The 22,866-nt window shown below is 43.8% G+C and overlaps 1 protein-coding gene across 2 annotated transcripts in view; it reads left to right on the top strand.

Annotated features, from left to right (window-relative positions):
• LOC123797543 (solute carrier family 22 member 2) overlaps positions 1-10,930 on the top strand; it is a 30,334-nt gene extending 19,404 nt beyond the window's left edge. The window contains exons 9-11 of one of the 2 annotated variants that reach the window (XM_045805484.2): positions 383-495; positions 4,200-4,299; positions 10,513-10,930. In XM_045805484.2, the coding sequence (XP_045661440.2) occupies positions 383-495; positions 4,200-4,299; positions 10,513-10,579 (280 nt within the window). In that variant the 3' untranslated portion in view covers positions 10,580-10,930. Of the gene's footprint in view, positions 1-382; positions 496-4,199; positions 4,300-5,963; positions 7,744-10,512 lie in introns of those variants that run through there. The other variant, XM_045805483.2, reaches the window with a different exon arrangement.
• Positions 10,931-22,866: the final 11,936 nt, after the last annotated feature.

The following is a 22,866-nucleotide window of genomic DNA, read 5'->3' as shown; positions in this document are numbered from 1 at the left end:
CCCAGCTCATTCTGTCTGTCTGTCTCTCTCTCTCTAACTCACTCTCTCTCAAATAAATAAATGAATTTTTAAAAAAATAAAGAAAGGAAACAGTATGAACAGGACCATAGAACAGTGCAGGGAAGCCAGAAGACCAAAGTAAAAAGTGAAAATTGCCCCCCAATTAAAAATCTTTAAAAAAGCTAATATAAAGCAAGTGCAACAGAATACGAGTGGAATTGTGAATCACACACCATGTGTGTGTGTTGAAAACAACGTGAACACCATTTTTTCAGTTCACAGACATTTTAGCGATTCAGGGAAGGATGTATTTGGGGGTGGGGTGGGGGATAAGTACTGCACAGTGAGAAGCAGGACGTTAAATCAGTTCCCTGCATTTCAGGAATCTTGGTGTCCTTGTCTGCTCCTCCATGTGTGACATCGGCGGCATCATCACGCCGTTCCTGGTCTACCGGCTCACCGACATCTGGCATGAGCTCCCGCTGGTGGTTTTTGGTGAGAAATCCTCAGACCTGTCTTTGAATGAAAACCTGCTTTTCTAGGGACCTCCATTGTTCTATCTCAAAGCAGGTATCATGCCTACTGGCATCTACAGAACGCAGCTAATAATTGGTACTACCCTCGGGGTGAGTAATACTCGCATAGGTAATACTAGTATTAGCTACTAAGACTCAAGTATGGGAGCCACTAGAACTCCCGGCCTCCAGGGTACAAAGCTCAAGAAGGAGTGAGGTGGAAAGCCGTTTGCTTGGAGAACGCCCCTAACTCTCTCCTCACCGATTGCCACCCCTCCTTGGGTCTCTTTGTCACAGAGCTCACTCTTTCTGCCTCCCTTATGGCCAAATGTGGGAAAATACAAAACTTTTCACTTCATTACTTCAAAGAAAGGCGGTTAAAATGTTGCAAAGAGCGATTTCAAAATCCAGGGGAAACAAAGGCCACGATTAAGGAAATGCGTTGGCGTCATGGCACACCTGTGTTGGTGTCACCCCTGTGTCGGGCACCCCTTCCCCCAAATCCCTTGGGCAATTAGATTTAAGGAGGATTGGCACGGCCCTTCCCTCCAACCCTGAAAGGAGGTACCAGTGCGGAGCCCTCCCCCTCCCCCCACTGTCCAGCCTGCAGCATGGAAGGTGACAGGGACAAATCTATCAGCAATTAACACACAGAGGCCAATGTTGAACATGACGTCTACAGACTGTGCAAGGGGTCCAGGAATTGTGGACACTCCCATTCATGCGTGCCCATTCCTTTCCCCATAGCCGTGGACGATGGGGCAGACACTCCCTCCCACACAGAGGGGTGCAGAGGGGTGTCCAGATTCACGTGCACCCAGCATTCGCCTTCTCGTGTTAGCCAGAAGACCTCAACGCACCCAGCTCAGTCTTCTTTTAGACCCACTGGGAGCCGCTTTTAATTTGACAAAAATGTAACAGTTTTCCCCATGGGCCTACGACCCTCACTTACTTTGAGGGGACGGAGGACAGACACTCCGCACCCCGGGGGCCCCCCAGACGGCTGTTCTCCTAATGCCGTGCGTTGTCACACACGAGGACCTGTGCTCATTCCTCTTCTCAAGGGATCTGTGGGGGAAATTTTCCATCGTGGTAGATGTGCCAGCAAATGTTCCACACTGCTGATAAAACTCACCCTCCAAACAGACCCCATGAACTTCTCTAGGCTGCAACTTAGTCACAGCGAGATGGCCAACGGTGATAGAACACGAGCTCTTTCTCCTGGCACAAGCAGGATTTGGCAACAGGGTGGCTAGTTCCACTTCAGGGACCCTGGCCGTCTTCTTCTCCCAGCACCGGCTGAGAGACCCGTGCAGAGCCTTCTTTCCACCGTGGCAAAGGACCACAACCACCTTTGGACTCCTTCCCTACAAGGAGGAAGGTGGAGACGCCTCACCCTTGGCCACTCCCTTAGGTAGGCAGTGAGTGATCTGTGGGTCAGCGAGATATTTCTGGGTGGAGAACAGAGACTTCCTGTTTCTCTAAGGACCATTTAACAATGCAATGCCCAGCCCAGACCTAGATGAGCCTGTGTGGACCCTCCCCCGGGAGTCACCTTCCCCCGGAAAAGATGAAGGCCTTTAATTGCATTTCACCGTTTCAAGTCAACTCAAAGACAGCTCCCACTTGTACTGGTGTTCAGAGTTCCATCTGCTTTTCTCACCAATCTGAGTAGCTAGCAGGAAACAAACGAGTATTTTTCCATTTTTATTCCTTTCCCCTTCTGGTGTACTGGTTGTGGTCTTGAAATAACCAGAAGAGATTATCTAGAGCCCGAAAATCGACAAATGAACATTGAAAGAGCACTGTAAAAAGACTGATAAGAAATACCCTGGTTAATGAGGCCTATCTTTGCAAATATAAAAGCTAAAGAGATGATCGTTTGATTAATCGAGCATATTCTTTTCCTAATTCACTCACTGCAGAGACTCCAAGCCAGCAGAGGGTGTGTGTTATGGCATGAGTCCCAGCCGAGTGGCTCTGTAGATGTCTGGAGAGACTCTGTAGATGTCTGGAGAGACTCTGTAGATGTCTGGAGTGGCTCTGTAGATGTCTGGAGAGACTCTGTAGATGTCTGGAGTGGCTCTGTAGATGTCTGGAGAGACTCTGTAGATGTCTGGAGTGGCTCTGTAGATGTCTGGAGTGGCTCTGTAGATGTCTGGAGAGACTCTGTAGATGTCTGGAGAGACTCTGTAGATGTCTGGAGTGGCTCTGTAGATGTCTGGAGTGGCTCTGTAGATGTCTGGAGAGACTCTGTAGATGTCTGGAGTGGCTCTGTAGATGTCTGGAGAGACTCTGTAGATGTCTGGAGTGGCTCTGTAGATGTCTGGAGAGACTCTGTAGATGTCTGGAGTGGCTCTGTAGATGTCTGGAGTGGCTCTGTAGATGTCTGGAGAGACTCTGTAGATGTCTGGAGAGACTCTGTAGATGTCTGGAGTGGCTCTGTAGATGTCTGGAGTGGCTCTGTAGATGTCTGGAGAGACTCTGTAGATGTCTGGAGAGACTCTGTAGATGTCTGGAGTGGCTCTGTAGATGTCTGGAGTGGCTCTGTAGATGTCTGGAGAGACTCTGTAGATGTCTGGAGTGGCTCTGTAGATGTCTGGAGAGACTCTGTAGATGTCTGGAGTGGCTCTGTAGATGTCTGGAGAGACTCTGTAGATGTCTGGAGTGGCTCTGTAGATGTCTGGAGTGGCTCTGTAGATGTCTGGAGAGACTCTGTAGATGTCTGGAGAGACTCTGAAGGCGGTTACTTCGTTCCTAACTCTGTGGCGGGCTCTGCCCCGTAACAAGCAGGAACGCATTTCAGTCTCAGAACAAGCGTGTGAGGTGGGACTAGCACCCCACTTTATGGCCGAGAGTCTGGTGCCGAACTTTCCAGGGGCCTGAGACCAGCGAGGGGGGCTCAGAACCGGATCCCAGGCACCCAGAGCTACAGCCAGAGTCCTGAACCGCTGGGCTCTGAGGCCTCTACGCCTGCCATTTTGAAAAGATGTAAAAACAGAGGCCAGGGTGCGTTTTTTGGGGGGCTCCAAAACCAGTGACGAGCCCACCTCTAGTTCCTGCATCCTATTACAGCAAAACCTAAAACGTAACCTTAAAATCCCGAAACAGTAATGGGCATATAAAGACACAGAAACACTCTAATGTTTACTGTGACTCCCCAGCGTGTGCAAACAATTATAGCTGCAGACGAAGGAAAAAGGAACAAAAAGAATTATCGAACGCCGAACTAGAGCTAAAGGTATAGGCCCCGCTATGCTTTGTAAACGTTCTGCTGCTGGGATCTAGGGTTCATTACCTCTGTCGCTAGTCATGTTCCAAGTTTCTGACTCATTCTCATTACCAAGTGCCTTATATTGGCAAAGTTATGCTCTTCCTTTCCTTAGAGTTGATTTTTTTTTCAGAGTTATTTTCTAACTCCAATGTATCTTAATATGATGGCAATGTTCTCTAGCCTAGAATAACCTTGACTCAAAATGTTAAGTATTTCATCTCCCTATAAGGAATTGTAATCCAATGGAGTTTGGAATCAGTAAAATATTTATAGGACAGTCAGAGATAGCAAAGAAATCTGTATAGAAGATGGCACACACACAATTTTTTTTTTAAGAAATAAGGGGAGCTCTGATTATAAAGCCTGCTTGGTTTCCTTCTTAATGTGATTTGCATCTGTTTGGCTTCCAGCTGTGGTTGGCCTGGTGGCTGGGGGACTGGTGTTGCTGCTCCCGGAGACCAAAGGGAAGGCTTTGCCTGAGACTATTGACGAAGTTGAAAACATGCAGAGGTAGGGAACTGAAATGCCTCCATACGCGTCTGGGCCAACTCTGTAGCCAGTTGGAAAAAGCATGAGGTTGAATTTATTCCTCATACCATCCATTGAGATCGAGTCACATGAAATTAAAGACTGGAAAATACAAAGAAACAGTAAAATAATGAACATACCATAGACAAATAGCCTTACACTTTCATAGTGGGGAAGGTCTCTCTGTAAGGATGGCTAAAAAAATCCAGGACCCATTTTTAAAAAGATCAGTAAGTTTGCCTTTATAAAAATAAAGAACTCTGCATTGAAAAACTAACATAAGCTAAAACATAATAATAATAACAAACGTGGAGAAAATATTTACTCCTCTACAAGGGGCTAATTTTCCTAATATACAAGGAGCTCTAACAAATCCCTAAGACAAACCACACCAAAGAAAAAATGGGTTAAGGACTTGAACACATAATTCAGTGAAAGGAAAATAAAAACAGCTCTAAAAGCTATGAGAAAACGCTCACTTCCTACGTTGAGAGAAGTACAAATGAGCACTGTAGTACTCACAGCGTAGACTGTTGAAGATGGCAGCGCTTAGTAACATTGCGTTGGGGGAGAATGTAGGGAAACAGCATCCCACATCGCCAGTGGGAGTACACATCTGAAATCTCTGTGATGGCAATATGACAAGAGTATCAAAAATGTCTATTTATTTTTTTTAAAGATTTTTATTTTTTTATTTGTGAGAGAGAGAAAGAACATAAGCAGGGGAAGGGGCAGAGGGAGAGGGAGAAGCAGACTCCCCACTGAGCAGGGAGCCCCATGCAGGGCTGGATCCCAGGACCTGGGATCATGACCTGAACCGAAGGCAGACACCTAACCGACTGAGCCAGCCAGGCGCCCCTGTGTATTTCTTTTTACCAGAATTCCACACGTCCAGGAATTTACATGTACGAAATGACACATGTACAGGATTACCACTTAAGACAATTTTTTATGTAACAAGAGATTGGAAACAACCTAAATGCCCATTGATTGGAAGACCAGTTATATAAATTATGGTATGTCATTCAATAAAATACTATACAGCCATTCAAAAGAACAAGGCAGCTTTATACACACTGATAAGGAAAGTCCTCTAAGATACATTGCTAATTTAAAAAAGGGGGACGACTGGGCGGCTCAGTCCATTAAGCATCCGACTCTTGATCTCAGTTCAGGGTGTTGATCTTGGGGTCATGAGTTCAAGCCCCACATTGGGCTCCATGCTGGGTATGGAGCCTCCTTTATAACTTTATAAATAAATAAATTTTAAAAAGGAAAATACAGAAAGTATATATTCTACCATTTCTATAAAAGGAATGAAAAAATATATGTGTTAAATGTAAATATATATACGTGTAAATGTGTGTATGTGTGTAGGTATGTATGTATTTATTTATCTTGACCTGTATCTCTGGAAGAGTATGCAAGAACCAGAACACGGGCTGTCTGGATTCGGTGGCTGTGGAGCACAAGTGGGAGGGATTTCCAGCACGGCCCTTTTTCTACTTTCCGAATTTTGGAGTATGTGAACCTATTCAAAAATTAAACTTAAGAAAGTCTAATGAAGAGAAACGTAGGACACACTGCCCGCACGTTTCTTTATGCGGTACGCTTAGATGCCTTTATTCGTTTTATTTATACTCCAGTCCCGGCCCACTGGCGCCAGGAGCCGAGCTGGATTCATCCGTTCTACACAACGTTCCCATTGAACACGCTCAGCAGCCGAGCAGATGAGGCTGCGGAAGGCTGGCCGTGGTCTGAGGCTTTTCCTAGAGCTTGGAGCTCAGCATTGCAAGAGGCCCTGGAGCTCAGCCAGAGGTCACGCACTGGCAACCCACAGGGCATCAGGGCCTCAAGTGCTCTGCTTGCCCCACGTGGTATTTTTAAAGTGGGAAATTCCACATAAACTGCATTTCCAGGATCTGTTAAAGAAAAAAAAAATGCAGGGGATTTGGTAACCCGGCGCAGGCCTTTCCTCTTGCGCATGGTTGTAGGAGCTGAGAGGGGGCTGGGGGCTTCGAAGGGCTTGCCTGCTGGAACAGGCCACGGCGCCACATTCCCCGCGGCCTCGTGCCTATAGCGCGTTTATTTTTTTCTGCCTGGTGTGTGCAGACATTTGAGCTTGAGATCCTTGATCTAGACAACTGTTCCCCCATACCCCTATCTCAGGGAAGCATCCCATGCACAAGAGCCTCCCCTCGAAGACATACTGTACCCCACTTTCTGCCATATCCCTAGGACTCAGCACAGTACCTGGCACGCCCAGACCAGGTGCTCCCCATAGAGCTGTGGACTGACTGCTGAGTTCCTTCGACAGCATCTCTAACCGTGCGCTCTCTAGGCTTGTGCAGCCAGCTCCAGGCCCGGGAGGACAGGAATGTGTGCAGCATGGGCTGTAGTCTGATAGGCCAGGCCTTGACGTTTCACATCATGCGCCCTTAACTCTTCTAAGCCTTGGTTTCTTCATCTGTAAATGGGGACAACAGTTTCTACTCATTGGATTTTTGTAATGAGATAAATGCATGTAAAGTGCCTGGTACTTTGGAAATGTCCAATAGCCACCATATTATTCATTGACGTTTTCACGGCTGCTTTGGAAAATAGATAATTATGTACCTAGACAATTGAGTGGAAATCAAATTTTGAAATATATTCTGAATGGTTATAAGACAGGGAAGTGCTGCTCCGTGATAGACACACACGTCTACTGGTAAGAGGCTGGTTCGGCAGGTGCAGGAGATGGAGCAAAGATGAGCCCCATTGTTGGTTTATATGTCTTCTCTCGGTGTGATCTACAAACACTTCTTGATTTGCACTTTTCTGTTTTCTGTGTTCCATAACCCAGCTCACCTTTCAAAGCTGGAAGACAGATCTGTGTGAGGTTTGGGGACTGCAGAGGAGAGCGGGGAGGTGAACCCAGGGCTGGGCTGGTGAAGGGCACCCCTGCAGGCAAAGACGAGCAAGGGCAGCCCGCAGGACATGGAGGAGTCCGTCAGGAGAGCTGACCCAGGCCCTGGGCCCCGACACTGAAGAAGAGGTGCAAAAGCAGGGTGGGACAGACTCCCTCCACTGCTACCCCAAGTCCTCCAGCTCCCAAGCACCCGCAGCCCGTCCTAGTTACACAGACAGCCTGGCATTTCCTAATGTCCACCTTATTTCACCCTCTGCCTCTGTCCTTGTCTGTAAGATGGGGGAACAGTAGCTGACATTGACTCAGAGCTTTCAGCTAGTGCTTCTGAGGCCCCGCTCACGTGCCGCCTCTTCTAATGCTGTGACACCCCTACGCAACAGGTACTGTTATTATTAACTCCACGGACAACTGAAAAAAAAAAAAAGGAAGGCAACAAAGATTAAAGATTCTGCCAGGAGGCCAGTAAGTGACAAAGCCAGTCCTGGCAGCAAGGGGCCAGGAGGCGGGGTTCCCAGAGGGTGGGGGGGGGGGGGTGAGTGCAGGGACCGGCCTGGACCGTGCTGGGGTTCTTACCAGTCAGTCGGCGTGGCTGCTGCTGCTCCTGCTGCCGCTATTCCTGTTGTTGCTGTGGTTACTGTCGCTGCTGTTGCTATTGTTGCTGTTGCTGTTGCTGCTGCTGTGGTTCCTGTTGTTACTGCTGATGGTGGTGGTGGTACTAGTACTGCTGCTGTTGTTGCTATTGTTGTTGCTGTTGCTGTTGTTGCTGTGGTTACTACTGTTGCTCCTGTTGTTACTATGGTTACTATTTTTGCTGCTGTTGTTATTGCTGCTGTTGTTGCTATTGTTACTGTTGCTGCTGCTGTTGCTGCTCCTTTTGTTGCTGTGGTTACTATTCTTGCTGTTGCTGTTGTTGCTGTTGTTGCCATTGTTACTATTGCTGCTGCTGTTGTCGCTGTTTTTACTATTGTTGCTGCTGTTATTACTATGGTTACTATTGCTGCTGTTGCTATTGCTGCTGTTGTTGCTGTGGTTACTACTGTTGCTGCTGTTGTTGCTGTGGTTACTGCTGTTGTTGCTATGGTTACTATTGTTGCTGCTGTTGTTATTGCTGCTGTTGTTGCTATGGTTACTATTGCTGCTGTTGTTACTGTTACTATTATTGCTGTTGTTGCTGTTACTATTGTTGCTGCTGTCATTGTTCTTGCTGTTGCTACTGCTGTTGCTGTTGTTCCTGCTGCTGCTTCTCTTGTTCCTTTTGTTGCTGTTGTTACTGTTCCTGTTGTTGTTGTTGTTGTTGTTGTTACTGTGGTTGCTGCTGGTGTTCCTGCTGTTACTGTTGTTGCTGTTGTAGTTGCTGTGGTTACTATTGTTGCTGCTGTGGTCTCTGTTATTACTATTATTGATGCCATTGTTCATGTTGTTGCTGTTTTTCCTGTTATTGTTGCTGCTGTTGTTGTTACTGTGGTTACTATTGGTGCTCCTGCTGGTGCTCCTGTTGTTGCTATGGTTACTGTTGTTGCTGTTGTTATTGTTGCTGTTGTTACTGTTGCTGCTGCTTCTGCTGCTGCTCCTGTTGTTGCTGTGGTTACTATGGTTGCTGCTGTTACTATTGCTGTTGTTGCTGCCATTGTTGCTGTTGTTGCTGTTGCTGATGTCATTACTATTGCTGCTGCTGTGGTTCCTGTTGTTGTCACTATTGTTGCTGTTGTTGCTGTTGTTACTATAACTGCTGCTGTTGCTGTTGTTCTGGTTGCTGCTGTTGTTGCTGTGGTTACTATCGTTACTGCCGTGGTTCCTGTTATTACTATTACTGCTGCCACTGTTTCTGTTGTTGCTGTTGATACTATTACTGCTGCTTTTGTTGTTGCTGTTGTTACTGTTATTGCTGCTGTTGTTGCTATTGTTGTTACTGTTGCTGCTGCTGTTGCTGTTGCTGCTGCTCCTATTGTTGCTGTGGTTACTGCTATTGCTGTTGTTGCTGTTGTTGCCATTGTTACTATTGTTGCCACTGTTGTGGCTGTTTTTACTATTGTTGCTGCTGTTGTTACTGTGGTTAACATTGCTGTTGCTATTTTTGTTATTGTTGTGGTGGTGGTTGCTATTGTTGCTGTTGCTGTTGCTACTATTGCTGCTGCTGTTGTCGCTGTTGTTACTATTGTTGCTGCTGTTGCTGTTGCTATGGTTACTGTTGTTGTTGCAGTTACTATTGTTGCTCTTGTTGCTGTTGTTGCTGTTGTTACTATTGCTGCTGTTGTCACTGTTGTTACCTTTGTTGCTGCTGTTGTTGTTGCTGTGGTTACTATTGTTGTTGTTGCTATTTTTGTTGCTGTGGTTACTATTGTTGTTGCTATTGTTGCTGCTGTTGCCATTGTTGCTATTGCTGCTGCTGTTGTCACTGCTGTTACTATTGTTGTTGCTGCTGTTCCTGTTGCTAGTGTTGTTCCTATTGTTGCTGGTGTTCCTATTGTTATTGTTGTTTCTGTTGTTGCTGCTGCTGCTTTTGCTGTTACTCTTGTTGACATAGAGACTCTGGGAGTACTGCTGACTTCCTTGGGCCCCTACATCTGGAGCCTGAGAGAACCCACGCACTGCCAGGGGATTACGGTGGGCTTCTGCTATACTCCCTGTCTCAGACTGGCCCAGAAGCTGAGGCAGGATTAAGCACCCCCAGGCAGGGGAAATTTTGTGAGGAGCTGGGGAACACGTGGGCAGCCCCACTCCAGATTTCAATATTATTAGACAGAGCATGTCCAAAGGGCATTTCTTGGAACAGCAGGGTGAAGAAATCAGCATTTCTATAATGAGTATCAGCAACTTTCTGGTATTCATAAAGATAAGATGATTGAGAAAATTTGCAATTGGATTTTTCACTTGCCCAACTATTGAAAAGAATATAAGCATTGGTAAGAATAATTTCTAAAATTGTATTTGCAAGAACGATGACAATGGTGTCTAGATTTTGCAGTCATCATTTTTAACCAATATAAGATTGAATGTAGTCGTTACCCACATCCTCTTACATAGAAAATTGACCACTTTAAATAAGGAACACAGGCCAGTCCCATTCCCAGAAGAGGATTTTTGGAACCATTCCATCACGTAAGTTATTCACCAAGCTCTGTCAATTTTCTTTTTAGGATTCACCACTCAGAATACACTGCAAGACTGTGCCTGGACAAAGCTTACATCCATTTGTTGTTCCATTTATTTCTTACCCACTTTATTTTGGTTTTCAACCTCCTCACAATTTCTTTATCCCCTCTCCATGTTTTTTATTACTGCAGACCAAGAAAAAATAAAGAAAAGATGATTTACCTCCAAGTCAAGAAACTAGACACTCCCTTAAACTAAGAAGAGAGACTGCTCTTGCCATGGCCTTGCTGTGATGATGCAAGTCCAGACCACAGATTTCTCCATCCATCCATCAACCTTATTCCCCTTTGAACTCTACTAACCTAGATCTATAGCCAAATAGAGTTTGCTGTCCTACTGTATTAAAATCTTCCCATGGGACCAGATCCCACCAAACCCTACCAGCTCACTCCATTCTCAGCATTCCTAGGACAATGCTATTGGTGTGCTGGGAATTGTTTTCATCTTTGTATTTCTTTATTTTATTCTTTTCTCCACAATGATATCAAATCAAAACACATAGGGGAATTGTGGGCCGGGGAAATAAAATAAAAAAGATCTGAAAAACAATTAAGTGGGCGCAGAGAGCCTGTTTTCTTAAAGATATAATACAGTTAATATCAAGTTGTCTGGAATGTATGTCAGGAACTTTAAATTGGCCTTTCAGTGTCATGCGTGAAAAAAATTTAAAATACATTCATTATTATCTGGGTTAGACTTTTAAGGAGCCTAAAATAAAAGATTCAGAAATACAACCTGAGTAATCACTGTATCTTCTCTATTTAGACTGGATGAGTACAAATGTATGCTTTCTACAAAAAATCTTGAGAAGAATTTGATAAAGAGCAGTATTGAAGTTGGCTTAGTAAACCAACATGGTCATGTTTCACTCTGTAAAAAATTGCTCTAAATTTTATGGTTTAAAAACTTATATTAATATTTTACCAAGGTAAAATAGTAAATAAAGACTTTTAGAAGCTAAATACTTCAAGGCCTATAATGAAAAACAAAAATTCCTTACCCCATTCCACTTCTATCAATGCCTCTGGAATAATTTTCAACTATTTTAGCTGGATTTTTTTCCCCTTATGATTTATCTTTTTGTATCTAAATGACTTGCTTTAAATTGATACCTCTTGACTTTTTAGTCTTAAATATTACACTGCCTATTGACTTTTTGATATAAGATATCAAGGTTTAGCTCTGTTCAACTCTCTCCTCAACCCAACACACAACTCTCTTCTCTTCAAATTCTGTGTTATCACATTTTTATTCAAATAGTTGACATTCACATTGTTATGGCTGTGTAACTATTTTTAAAAGTTGAGCCACATAGTGTACTATGATCATGCTTCTACTCTTTCACAGCATTTTGTTTCTCTTGAGCCTTGGTTTTTATTGCTTGTTTTCTATATATTCACCATTAATTTCCCCCAACTCTCTGATAAAACAAAAAGTCTCACAGTGCATTCAAACACAGCTCCATCTTCCAGCGAGACCTCCCACCTGGAGCCTGCAGCCCTCCTGGTCCAGTGCAGCCTGGCTGACATTAAGCTGACATTAAGCTGTTGCCCCGGGCTCTCCTTTCCCACCTTCCTGAGCATTCCCAGTGCCTCTTTCTTGGGTGGGATTCCCTGTCTCCTAGGTCAGAAGTCTTCCTCATTCTTGATTTTCTCCCTCATTTTTAAGAAGAACATCTCCCGCTATTGTCCTGAGAAAGAGCACATACTTATTCTTCTAAATTCTCTTCTGTAACATCAGGAGTTACAACTACACATTCTTGCCCTTTGCCACCTGCTTCTTACAAGGCTCTACCAATGGGTAGCACTGGCCAGATAGGAAGACAGGAGCAAGAGAGAAGTCTTTTCCCCCGTATCATGAAGGTGTCTAGGGCAGCTGCAGTAACAGCTGCTGGCAACCTGAACCAAAGGAATGCAGGCTCCTGGTCAGTGCTCGATGGCCCCGGCGCAGTAGCAGCAGCAACAGCAACAGCAATGCCTCATTGACTTCACGGCAAGAACAGGATCTCAGGCCCCAGCCAGAAGCAATTGCTGTTTCCTGGTCTTACATAAACCCCTTTTCTCTCTCTAGCGTGCCTTTCTCTCTTTTGCTCAACAGTTTTGTAAACAAGTGCGTGTATTAAGTTGTCTCTCTCTGAAATACCTACAGTGGTTTCTGTTTTGCTGATTCAACATGAATTACTATTCTACTTGGGACAACACCCAGGAATAGATGCCCAAATGGGAAAATCTGCAATTTGTTAAATGTTGTGATTGGGATTGAACACATTGTTGGCGTTATTGCCAGGGAAAAGTGAGAGACTAACAGTATCTATCTATGACATTCGGTCACAAAACAGTTACTTAAATTTAAGCTGTGACTACCTGAAATGAAGCACCTATCTAAAGCAAGACCTTGGGAGGCCAAGGGACTGTTGAATTTGATCACCGCAGTGGAGACTACAGCCACAGAATCTTTGGGGTAGAGTTGATTGCTTCTGACTCCACTGGAGAAATTACAAAAAGAAAATAAAACTTTAGGCTTTCAAATGTCAAGTTGAGGCATTGCCAGAAACATTGAGAGCTCCTTAATGATGGCCCTAAAAGACCTTCTTGAGTGTTGTGGAGGCAAGGCTGGTACCACTGAAAAGCAGACTCAAAATTTGAACCTATAGGTTAAGAATTACATCATAGATTAAACTCACAGCCCAGCCATGCCTCGAAATGTAAATTACAGAATGGGTGGGAAGGAGTGGACTCCTGAGAAATGAAGTAGAGACTCTAAGTGGACTCAAATGAATCTGAAAATCTTGAACCCCCGGATCCCCTGAACCTCCTCAGCCAAAAGAAGCAGCCCCTCTCTTCCTTTTTGTAAAATAAAACCAAAAACACTTCCCCTTGTTTGAAGAGTTTTAGTGACCTCATCTTACACAGTTACCTTAAGAAGGGATGATAGGACACCTTAAGACACCCCCCCCCCACCGTGTTGTACCCAGATATGCCTAGAGTAGATTCCAGGATGTCTCAAGGAAAGAAGTAAGAAATTTGGGGAAGAGATCCCTTACACATGAAAAGAATTTCAAGATTTTGTAACATAACTGCAGAAATCTGGGGAGTAATTTAGGAATGAATTGTAATAATACTCAGCCCAGGAGGACGAAACAATGTTGAATCAGATCCAATTTGTTGAGATGAGTGCTCTAATCCAAGATTCCAGATTTAACGTGTTCCAGTAGTTTGCAGAGCAGAAACATTAGAAAAGATATGAGGGAGTATTTCCATAATTTGAAATAAGGAGGACTTTTTAGGCAAGAATAAAATCTAAGACACATAAAGGGAAAGATTGATTGATGTGACTACGTGAAACAAGAGTAAACTAAATCATACTAGCTATGTAACTCACACATTCACACATGCACACACAGGCACACACATGTATACACACACACACACATACACACCCCAAAAGCAAATTCAGTAAATGAGTGACAGATTTGGGAAAACATTTGCAATATATATAAAATTTCCAAAGGGTTACTATCCAAAAAAAAATAAAGAGCTACTAAAAATCAATAAGAAAAAGACAGCAAAAGAGAAAAAATAATGGTCTAAGAACAAAATAGTTATTTACAGAAGTAACATAAAAATGGTTAATTAAGTTATAAAGAAAAAATGTGCAGCCTCGTTGTTAACCAGTGAAATACAAATAACAATAAAATATTCTGCACTTGGATTAATCAATAAAATTAGTAAAAATTAATAAAGTCAAATATCGGGTACGGATGTGAGTGTGAAGAAACTTTTACATTGCTGGCAAGAGTATTGATGGATACATTCTTTAGGAAGCCAATTTGGTAGTGTCCATAAATACCAGAAATGTATGTCTTCGAGAAACACAAATGTGCACACAGAAACATCTCAGTGATACTTGTTTCATCATTTCGTGATGGCAGTGAAAATTGGAACTAACCAGAGTCTTTAAATATGAGGAATGCTTAAATAAACTATGGTATATCTACTCATCAGTTAAGGACAGGAATACACCTTATAGCTACTCCATAGAAAGACCCCCACAACCAAGGACTTTGGGAATAATAATGTAGGAGTAATGGATGTACACCTAACTAATGACCTAGGAGGAGGAAGTCAGTGCATAAGGAGAGATTTTAGATTTTCCTGTAATTCTTGCATTTTTATGTTTTCTTATTCATGTTCATGGCGTATGTTCATGCCATTTTTTAAAATAAATGATTAAGTCTGGAAAACACGTTGACACTTTCTTAAAAAGCTAAATACGCAACTACCATATGACTCAGCAATCGCACTCCTGGGCATTTATCTCAGAGGTAGGAAAATATATGTCTATGCAAAATCTTATACGCAAGTGTTCATGGCAGCTTTATGTATAATAGCCCAAATCTGGAAATAACCCAACATTCCTCAATGAGTGAATGGTTAAACAAACTATGGTATATTTGTACCAAGGAATACTACTCAGCAAGGAAAAGGAACAAATTAATGAAACACGACTTGAGTGGATCTCAAGGGTACTACACAAAGTGATAAAAGCCAATCTCACAAGGTCGTTCATGAAAGGAAAAATATCTATAGAGTTGGAAAATAGATTAGTGGTTGATTACAGTATTACGTAAATCTACGCATGTTATTAAATGTCAGAGAACTATACTCACATATCATACCAACATCAATTTCCTGGTTTCGATAGTAAGCTATAATTACATAAGATGTAACCATTGGGAGAAACTAGGTGAAGGGGACCCAGGACCGCTTTGTACTATCTTGCAACTTTTTGTGAATCTATAGTTATTTCAAAATAAAGTTTAAAAAATAGATCATGCAAATTACAGTATTTTAAAAAATTAATCACCATGGGGACTCAGAAAAGACCATTTCTTTATACCAATGTTTCTTAAAGTTATTGATCAAAGTGCTTTTGAAATCTGAAGAAAATTATGATTCCTCTATCCAGAAAAACACATACCCAAAATCAGCATACACTTTCTGAGGTTTTACTATCCCTCATTCAGTTCAGAACTCTTGTTATAGGGGCACCTAGGTGGATCAGGTGGTTAAGCGTCTGCCTTCAGCTCAGGTCATGATCTCCAGGTCCTGAGATCAAGCCCCACGTTGGGCTCCCATGCTCGGTGGGGAGTCTGCCTCTCCCTCTCCCCTTGCTTGTGGTCCCTCTGTGTCTCTGTCTCTCTGTCTCTCTCTAATGAATAAATAAAATCTTAAAAAAATGAACTTTTGTTATAGACACAAGTTTCAGCAAACTACAGTCTGTAGGCCAAATCTAGCCTGCTGCCTGTTTTTTAAATAAAGTTGTATTGACATACAACCAAGCCCATTCATTTCTATCCTGTCTATGGCTGCTTCATAGCCACTGCAACAGAGTGAAGAGTTGCCATATTCTCTGGCCCACAAATCTTAAAATATTTACTACTTGGCCCTTCATGGAGAAAGTTTGCCAACCTCTGGGTAGAAATCCACATCTGGAAGCCAGAAGGAATACTGGAATAAAAAATAATAAGAGCACAGAGAAGGCAATACTACTAACACTCCAGACTCTGTGTGTCTTGTTGTGTGTGCCTGGAAACCCCATTTTCTGCAGACAGGCAAGCAGGCAAGTAGTCAGATAGAGAGGTAGTGATTTGGAAGAAGAACAGAGCCCCTTAGTGTGTGAGCTGTGCTCAGCGCTCTTGGGGACATGGCCTCTTGTGCAGATTCCTCCCTACCGCCATGAGGTGGGCTGGGCTGCCACCTTCTAGGACCAGGGGCTTCAGGGTGTGCTCCGGGTATGGTGACACCAGCAGACCCCAACACGCAAGAAAAGAAAGGGGTTGGCCATGCAGACTCTGAGAGGTGACTTGCAAAGGGAGGGCTGGTAGACCCCTCTATCCATATCGTTCAACACACACTCAGTAGACTCTTCCTTACCTCATGCCCATTTAGTAAAAAAAAAAAATTATTTAATTTAACCTAAAACAAAAAGAATGTATTTATATCTCTTAAATGAAGAATGAAAATCTTTTCTTTAAAAGTAGGTCTTCTGGGAAGTACCCCCTGCTCTTCTTGCATAAATCACATTTATATTGCAGTATTTATAATTTGCAGTTCTGATTTCTTTGAAGTAGAGCCAGCACTCAGAACACTTTGAAACAATCTGAATCCAAAGTTTAGGATTTTACCATGCTTTTTCTTTTACATTTGACTTGCCCACATTTAGACATTTTTAGTGACTCATTTTTATTGAATACCAGGAAAGCATTGATTTACTTTAATCAGATTATAATAAAAATATAATTCATTTTTTACACTCCTATTTTATCAGGTTATATAATATCATCAAATTAGGGAATTATGTTACCAAGTTCAATGAGAAAAAGCATACGTAGGAACAAATGTAACTGACCCGTGGTCAGCCTGTAACTCAGCTAGCGGATGCAGAAGGGGGAACATTCCTGAATGTTGCTAAGGTTTTGTCAGCTGGGTTGACAGAGGGTAACCAGTCAGGGTTCTGCAGAGAAACAAAACCAATAGGACATCTGCATGTAGGATAAACCAGTAAGATTATGGATGTCTGTATCCATACGTAAAAGGAAATATGGCCTCACATGGTTATGGAGTCTGAGAAGTCTCACCATATGCTGTCTGCAAACAAGAGAACCAGAAAAGCCAGTGTCATTCATTCAGTCCAAGTCCGCAGGCCTGAGAACCAGGGGAGCTGCTCGTGTCCCTCCCAGGGCAATAGCGGAAGAAGACTTGTCTCAGCTCCTACAGGCAGGAAGGGAGGATGGCAGCAAGGGAAGAAGCCTCCACTTTTCTCTTCAGCCCTTGACAGATTGGATGATGCCCACCCATGTTGGGGAGGGGCAGCCTACTGAGTTCACTGATTCACTCGCTAATGTCACCCAGAAACACCCTCGCAGACACACTCAGAATGTTTAATCTGGGCATCCCAGGGCCCAGTCAGTCTGACACACAAAATTAACCATCATCACGGAGGCGAAATCTGTTGGCCACTTAGGCAGAGGCTAGTTTCAAGCTTCTCCTAAGCCCAAATGCTGATATTTTGAACAAAACATAGAATTGTCTTTATTTTTCTCACACAAGCCTCAACGAGTAAGATGATGTGTAGAAGAACTACCCTGAGCAAATGCCAAGAATAAAACTCCTCCCTTTTCCTTGTTTGGTAAATCTTAGCATAAGATCTATAACAAGGACTCTGAAACTGGGGGCCTGAGTGACCTCCATTAAGTTCTGGAATCAAAAGTGACTTGGCAAAGACCTCTTTGTGGCAACAACTCTATTGTACGTCATCAGACAGACGGGTCTGGGGCTCCAGTCGCATTTAGACATCTCTAGCAACAATCTCTCCAAGGCAGGAAGGTGTGAAGCAAGATATGGATGGATGATGCCGGTGTATGATATGGGTGTATGGTATCAACGAGCCCCCGCTCCACGTCCTCCCCGCCGAGCCTCGGCCATAACGAGTCCTCCACCATGAACGCTTTTCCTCACGTGTGGTGCACCCAAGGATTGCCTTCTGTCAGGACTAGTCCTGGCAAAACTGAGGCTCCACCTTCCAGGTTCCCCTGTCCTTGGGTTGCCTCTCTTCCCCCCAACCCACTGGCTAATCCAGGGTCCCTTGAAGCCAAGCCATCTCCTCTCCTGTCCCCCATCTGGAGCAAAGCACGCGTGACCCAGAGTTTTAGGACCCTGCTGCTGGACGACGTGTGGGAGCGGAGGACCCCAGTCTGCCTGTGCTGGGGGGCTCCTCCGGCTCTGGGCCTGGGCCTTCAATCGTCTAAGCACTTGTGTACCAGCGGCACCTAAACAGCGCTGGCTCCCACTGCCAGGCACCAGCCAGGACTCCCACGTCAGTGGCCCAGGCCCAGAACTCTCCATCAGCCCCAGATGTCGCCACTTACCCGTCCAGAGGACTTCTCGTAAACGGCAATGCTCACTGAGATTTTTCTGCCAGTACTGAAATGATGTTATCTTTAGATCTTGAAGAATTCTGGAAAAGCCCATGTTCACATCCTGTGTGCACATTTCCTAAGCCATCTCTCCCATCTCCAGGAAAACTTGGGGAATGTCACCATAAGTGACTATTTCCATGTCAGGCAGAACTACTAGGGTCAGGGGCACCAGGAAGGGTAAAGCCCAGTCCCTGAGCCCCTGGAGCTCACAACCCAACGGTGGCCACAATTAGATCACATCAAGCCACCGTGCAGGTGCTGTCATGAGACTGGGGTGTGCGTGCAATGTCTCCACACCACTAGCCACAGAGCCGAGTGTGCAGGACCTTCTCTGTTCAGTAACTATTGGCTATTGACTAATAATGCCAGCGTCATGCTAGGCATTGGGACAAGGTGACCAAGATGGATGTGGGTTTTGTTGTCACAGGGGGTGGAGGCACAGTGTGGAAAGTAAGCCTGGGAACAGACAGGAAGGAAGCCGCTGGCCTCGCAGTCACTGGGTCCTGCTTGCTGCCGGGAGACAATTTTCCCTGGGGAGCTGGTACTCAGCTGCCATTCTAGGAATCAGCAGGATTCACTGTACAGAGGAGGGAAAGTGTTCTCTGTGGAGATAGCAGCAGGTTTGGGAAGTACTGTGTGGTTGCGGTATTGCATATGCAGGAGGGGGACAGTCAGGGACAGCAGCAGGTGCACGGCTTTGACCCTTGACACTGTGGGAAGAGGGCTGCGAAGGGAAGGACAAGCAGCAGGAGATCAAGAACACTCCAGGCGGAGCCCCAATGGGCCATGAGAAGGGAATGGATGAGAGGGGGATTTAGGGAGAGAAACAACACAGAGACTGATTTGATGTGGGGCCTGAGGGTAAGGGAGAAATCTAAAGTGAGTATAGCAAGGAGAATTGTCCTGTAACAGTCTAAAAGAAAACAAACTAGAAACTCATCAAATCCTCAACAGCTGTATTACACATGGGGGCAAATATCAAGGGGCAGTTCTAGGGGTCCTGAGACCATCACTATCTTTGAGCATGATACAGTAGTTTTTGTACACAAAATAACCTGAACTCATAAAAGCAGCTTTGAGTACATTAAAAGTACTTTCAGAAAGAAAAAAAAAAGACATTTCGGAAATAGTTGCACCCAACATGGTTAAGAGAAATACAGTGACGATTGAGGGCAAGAGTAATTTTTAATTTTCTTCTTCATAATTTTGGCATTTCCCTAATTTTCTGTAATGCGTGTATTTTAAAAAATATATTTGTTAAGGGTCACCTGGGTGGCTCAGTTGGTTAAACACCTGATCCTTGATTTCAGCTGATGTCACGATCTCAGGGTTGTGAGATCAAGTCCCACATCTGGCTCCATGATCAGTGAGGAATCTGCTTGCAATTCTCTCTCCCTCTCTCTCTCTCCGTTCCTTCCCCCCAACTCACACACACACTTCCTCTCTATCAAGTAAATAAATACATCACACACACACACACACACACACGGCAACATTTGATGCATACAAAAGCACAGCTGTGGTACATGTATCATCTGTAGAACTTTCCTTTCTTAATTACTCCCTGGTCCACCCCATCTTACCAAAGGCAACAACTATTCCAGGTTTGTTTTGTGTGTGTGTGTGTTTGCGTGAGAGAGAGATTTTTTTCTTGTTTTTAAATTGAAGTATAATTGACATGCAATGTCCGATTCGTTTCAGGTGTACATCACCCTGTTTCAACATTTTTATACATTATGAAATGGTCCCCACAAAAGCTCTCAGTATTACCATCTGTAACCACACAACGTCATTACAGCATCATTGACTCTATTTCTTATGCTGTACATTACACCCCCTTGACTTACTTGTTTTATAACTGGATGTTTGTACCTCTTAGTCCCCTTCACCAGTTTCATCCACCCCAATGACTCCCCACGCTAGTAACCAACATTTTTGTTTCCTGTATCTGAGTCTGCTTCCTTTTTGTTTTGTTTGTTCTTTGTTTCATTTTCTAGATTCCACATGTAAGTGTAAGTACAGTATTTGTCTTTCTCTGACTGATTTCACTTAGCATAATGTCCTCTATGTTGTCACAAATGGCAAGATTTCATTCTTTTTTATGGCTCAGTAATATTTCCCTGTGTGTGCGTGTGTGTGTGTGTGTGTGCGTGTGTGTGTGTGTGCGTGTGCGTGTGTGTGTGTGCGTGTGAACCACAGCTTCCACATCCACTCATCTATCGATAGACACAGATTGCCTCTGTGTCATGGCTGTTGTAAACAGAGCTACAAGGAACAGAGTGGGCGCACAGATCCCTTTGAATTGGTGTTTTCGTTTTCTTCAGCGCAATGTCTAGAAGTGGAGTTGCTGGGAAGCATGGCAGTTCTAGTTTTAATTTTTAAAGGAAAGTGCCACACTATTTTCCACAGTGGCCGCACGAATTTATAACCCACCAGCAGTGCATGAGGGCTCCCTTTCGTCCCCAACTATTCCAGATTATGTCTATCTCATTTCCTTGCTTTTTGTTTAACACACACACACACACACACACTCAAGTATGTAAGTGTGCACCTCTACTTTGTTTTCATTTCTGTTTTATATTTAATTATTTTCTGCTCTTCTGTTTATCTCCATTCTTCTTATGTGGGTTTATTCTGTGGTTCCTTTTCTAACTTTCTATTCCAAACAGTCAGAAGTGGAAGTCTGCTTGTGTATCAACTACTTACGCTCAGAAAAATAGAACACATTCCAAAAGAAAAAGATTTCATTTTTTAAAAAAGATTTTATTTATTTATTTGACACAGAGAGAGATAGCCAGCGAGAGAGGGAACACAGGCAGGGGGAGTGGGAGAGGAAGAAGCAGGCTCCCAGAGGAGGAGCCTGATGTGGGGCTCGATCCCAGGACTCTGGGATCACGCCCTGAGCCAAAGGCAGACACTTAACAACTGAGCCACACAGGCGCCCCAAAGATTTCATTTTTTAAAAAGATTTTTACTTTTATTTAGTTTTCGAGGTGGGGGGCACAAGCAGGGGGAGCTGCAGACAGAAGGAGAGGGAGAACCAGGCTCCCCGCCGAGCAAGGAGTCCGACATGGGACTCGATCCCAGGACCCGGGGATCATGATCTGAGCCAAAGGCAGACACTTCACCAACTGAGCCACCCAGGCATCCCCAAAAGATTTCATTTTTAATTCAATATCTCTATCACTTACAAAATTTATCTTTCCATTATAATTCATCCCATGGAGTTTTAAATCCCTAAAGCACTACTTCTCAGGTTATATACTTTGTAGCTCATACGTAATTGTATTTATACCTAACTGTGAGTGTTTCTTGACCATATTTGATCCAGTAATGATGGCAAGTAGCTACCATTCCTTTTTGTTATAGGAAAATGTACTTTCCTGGGGCGCCTGGGTGGCGCAGTCGTTAAGCATCTGCCTTCGGCTCAGGGCGTGATCCCGGCGTTACGGGATCGAGCCCTACATCAGGCTCCTCCGCTAGGAGCCTGCTTCTTCCTCTCCCACTCCCCCTGCTTGTGTTCCCTCTCTCACTGGCTCTCTCTCTCTCTCTCTGTCAAATAAATAAATAAATAGATCTTAAAAGAAAAAAAAAAAGAAAATGTACTTTCCTAATGAGGATAAACTATGATTTAGTTCCTAATCGAGCCAGGTGGTAACCAAGGAAAGATCTTACAAGTTCATGTTCTATAAAAACAAATAAACCATAGTAACTTAATGTTAATCTGGAAACAGAAACACATGGGTGTATTCGAGGTTTCTTTGGTCATTGACGATTCAAGCCCTTTTGACATGCTAGGAAACAATGTTAATTCATTTGACCCAATAATCCTTAAAAATTTGAAAACGATCAGATTAAATGGGCTATTTGTTTTTATTCATTCATACCGGATGATGACATTAAAAATCTGGTAATAATTACTTGAAAATGTGACTTTGCATAATATCTGATTCTTCGACCTGCTTTTAAAAAACAAAAGTTCTAGTATTTAGAGTAGAAAGGAACTATCACTTGCATATGTTGCAGCCTAACATGTCAGCAAGATTAAACAAAATAAGACTGTTTCTCCCTTACCTCAGAAACTATTAAAAAAGCATTAGCCAAGAAGTTTTAAATGGCCGGCTTTGATGAACTAAACTAATAAATATTGTGACAGCTGACTGCGGGTGAAAGCGCAGTAAGATCAACTCCTTCAGTACTTGCTGCATCGCAGGGCTGCTCGGGGGGGTAAGCTGTCATCAGAAGGGGATCTGCTCAGTACTTGCTGCATCGCAGGGCTGCTGGGGGGGGGTAAGCTGTCATCAGAAGGGGATCTGCGGGAGTAGCTACAAGAGTAAAGTGAAAGAAATACACAGGGAGAAACATCAATTCAACTTACAGACCTTTGGTGAACCCCGGACTTCATGGCACTTTCTGGGGGTCAATCTAAATTAACACATCCTACCATTGGTTATCATGGCATCCAAGATTGGAGCCTTCTCTCTCCTTGGAGAGGGGTACTGTA

This window comes from Ursus americanus, chromosome 11 (genome assembly GCF_024610735.1).
Source record: "Ursus americanus isolate L20-20 chromosome 11, mUrsAme1.1.p, whole genome shotgun sequence".
Taxonomy (NCBI): Eukaryota; Metazoa; Chordata; class Mammalia; order Carnivora; family Ursidae; genus Ursus; species Ursus americanus.
The sequence above is the reverse complement of the archived record's forward strand: the minus strand, read 5'-3'. Positions and strand labels throughout refer to the sequence as shown.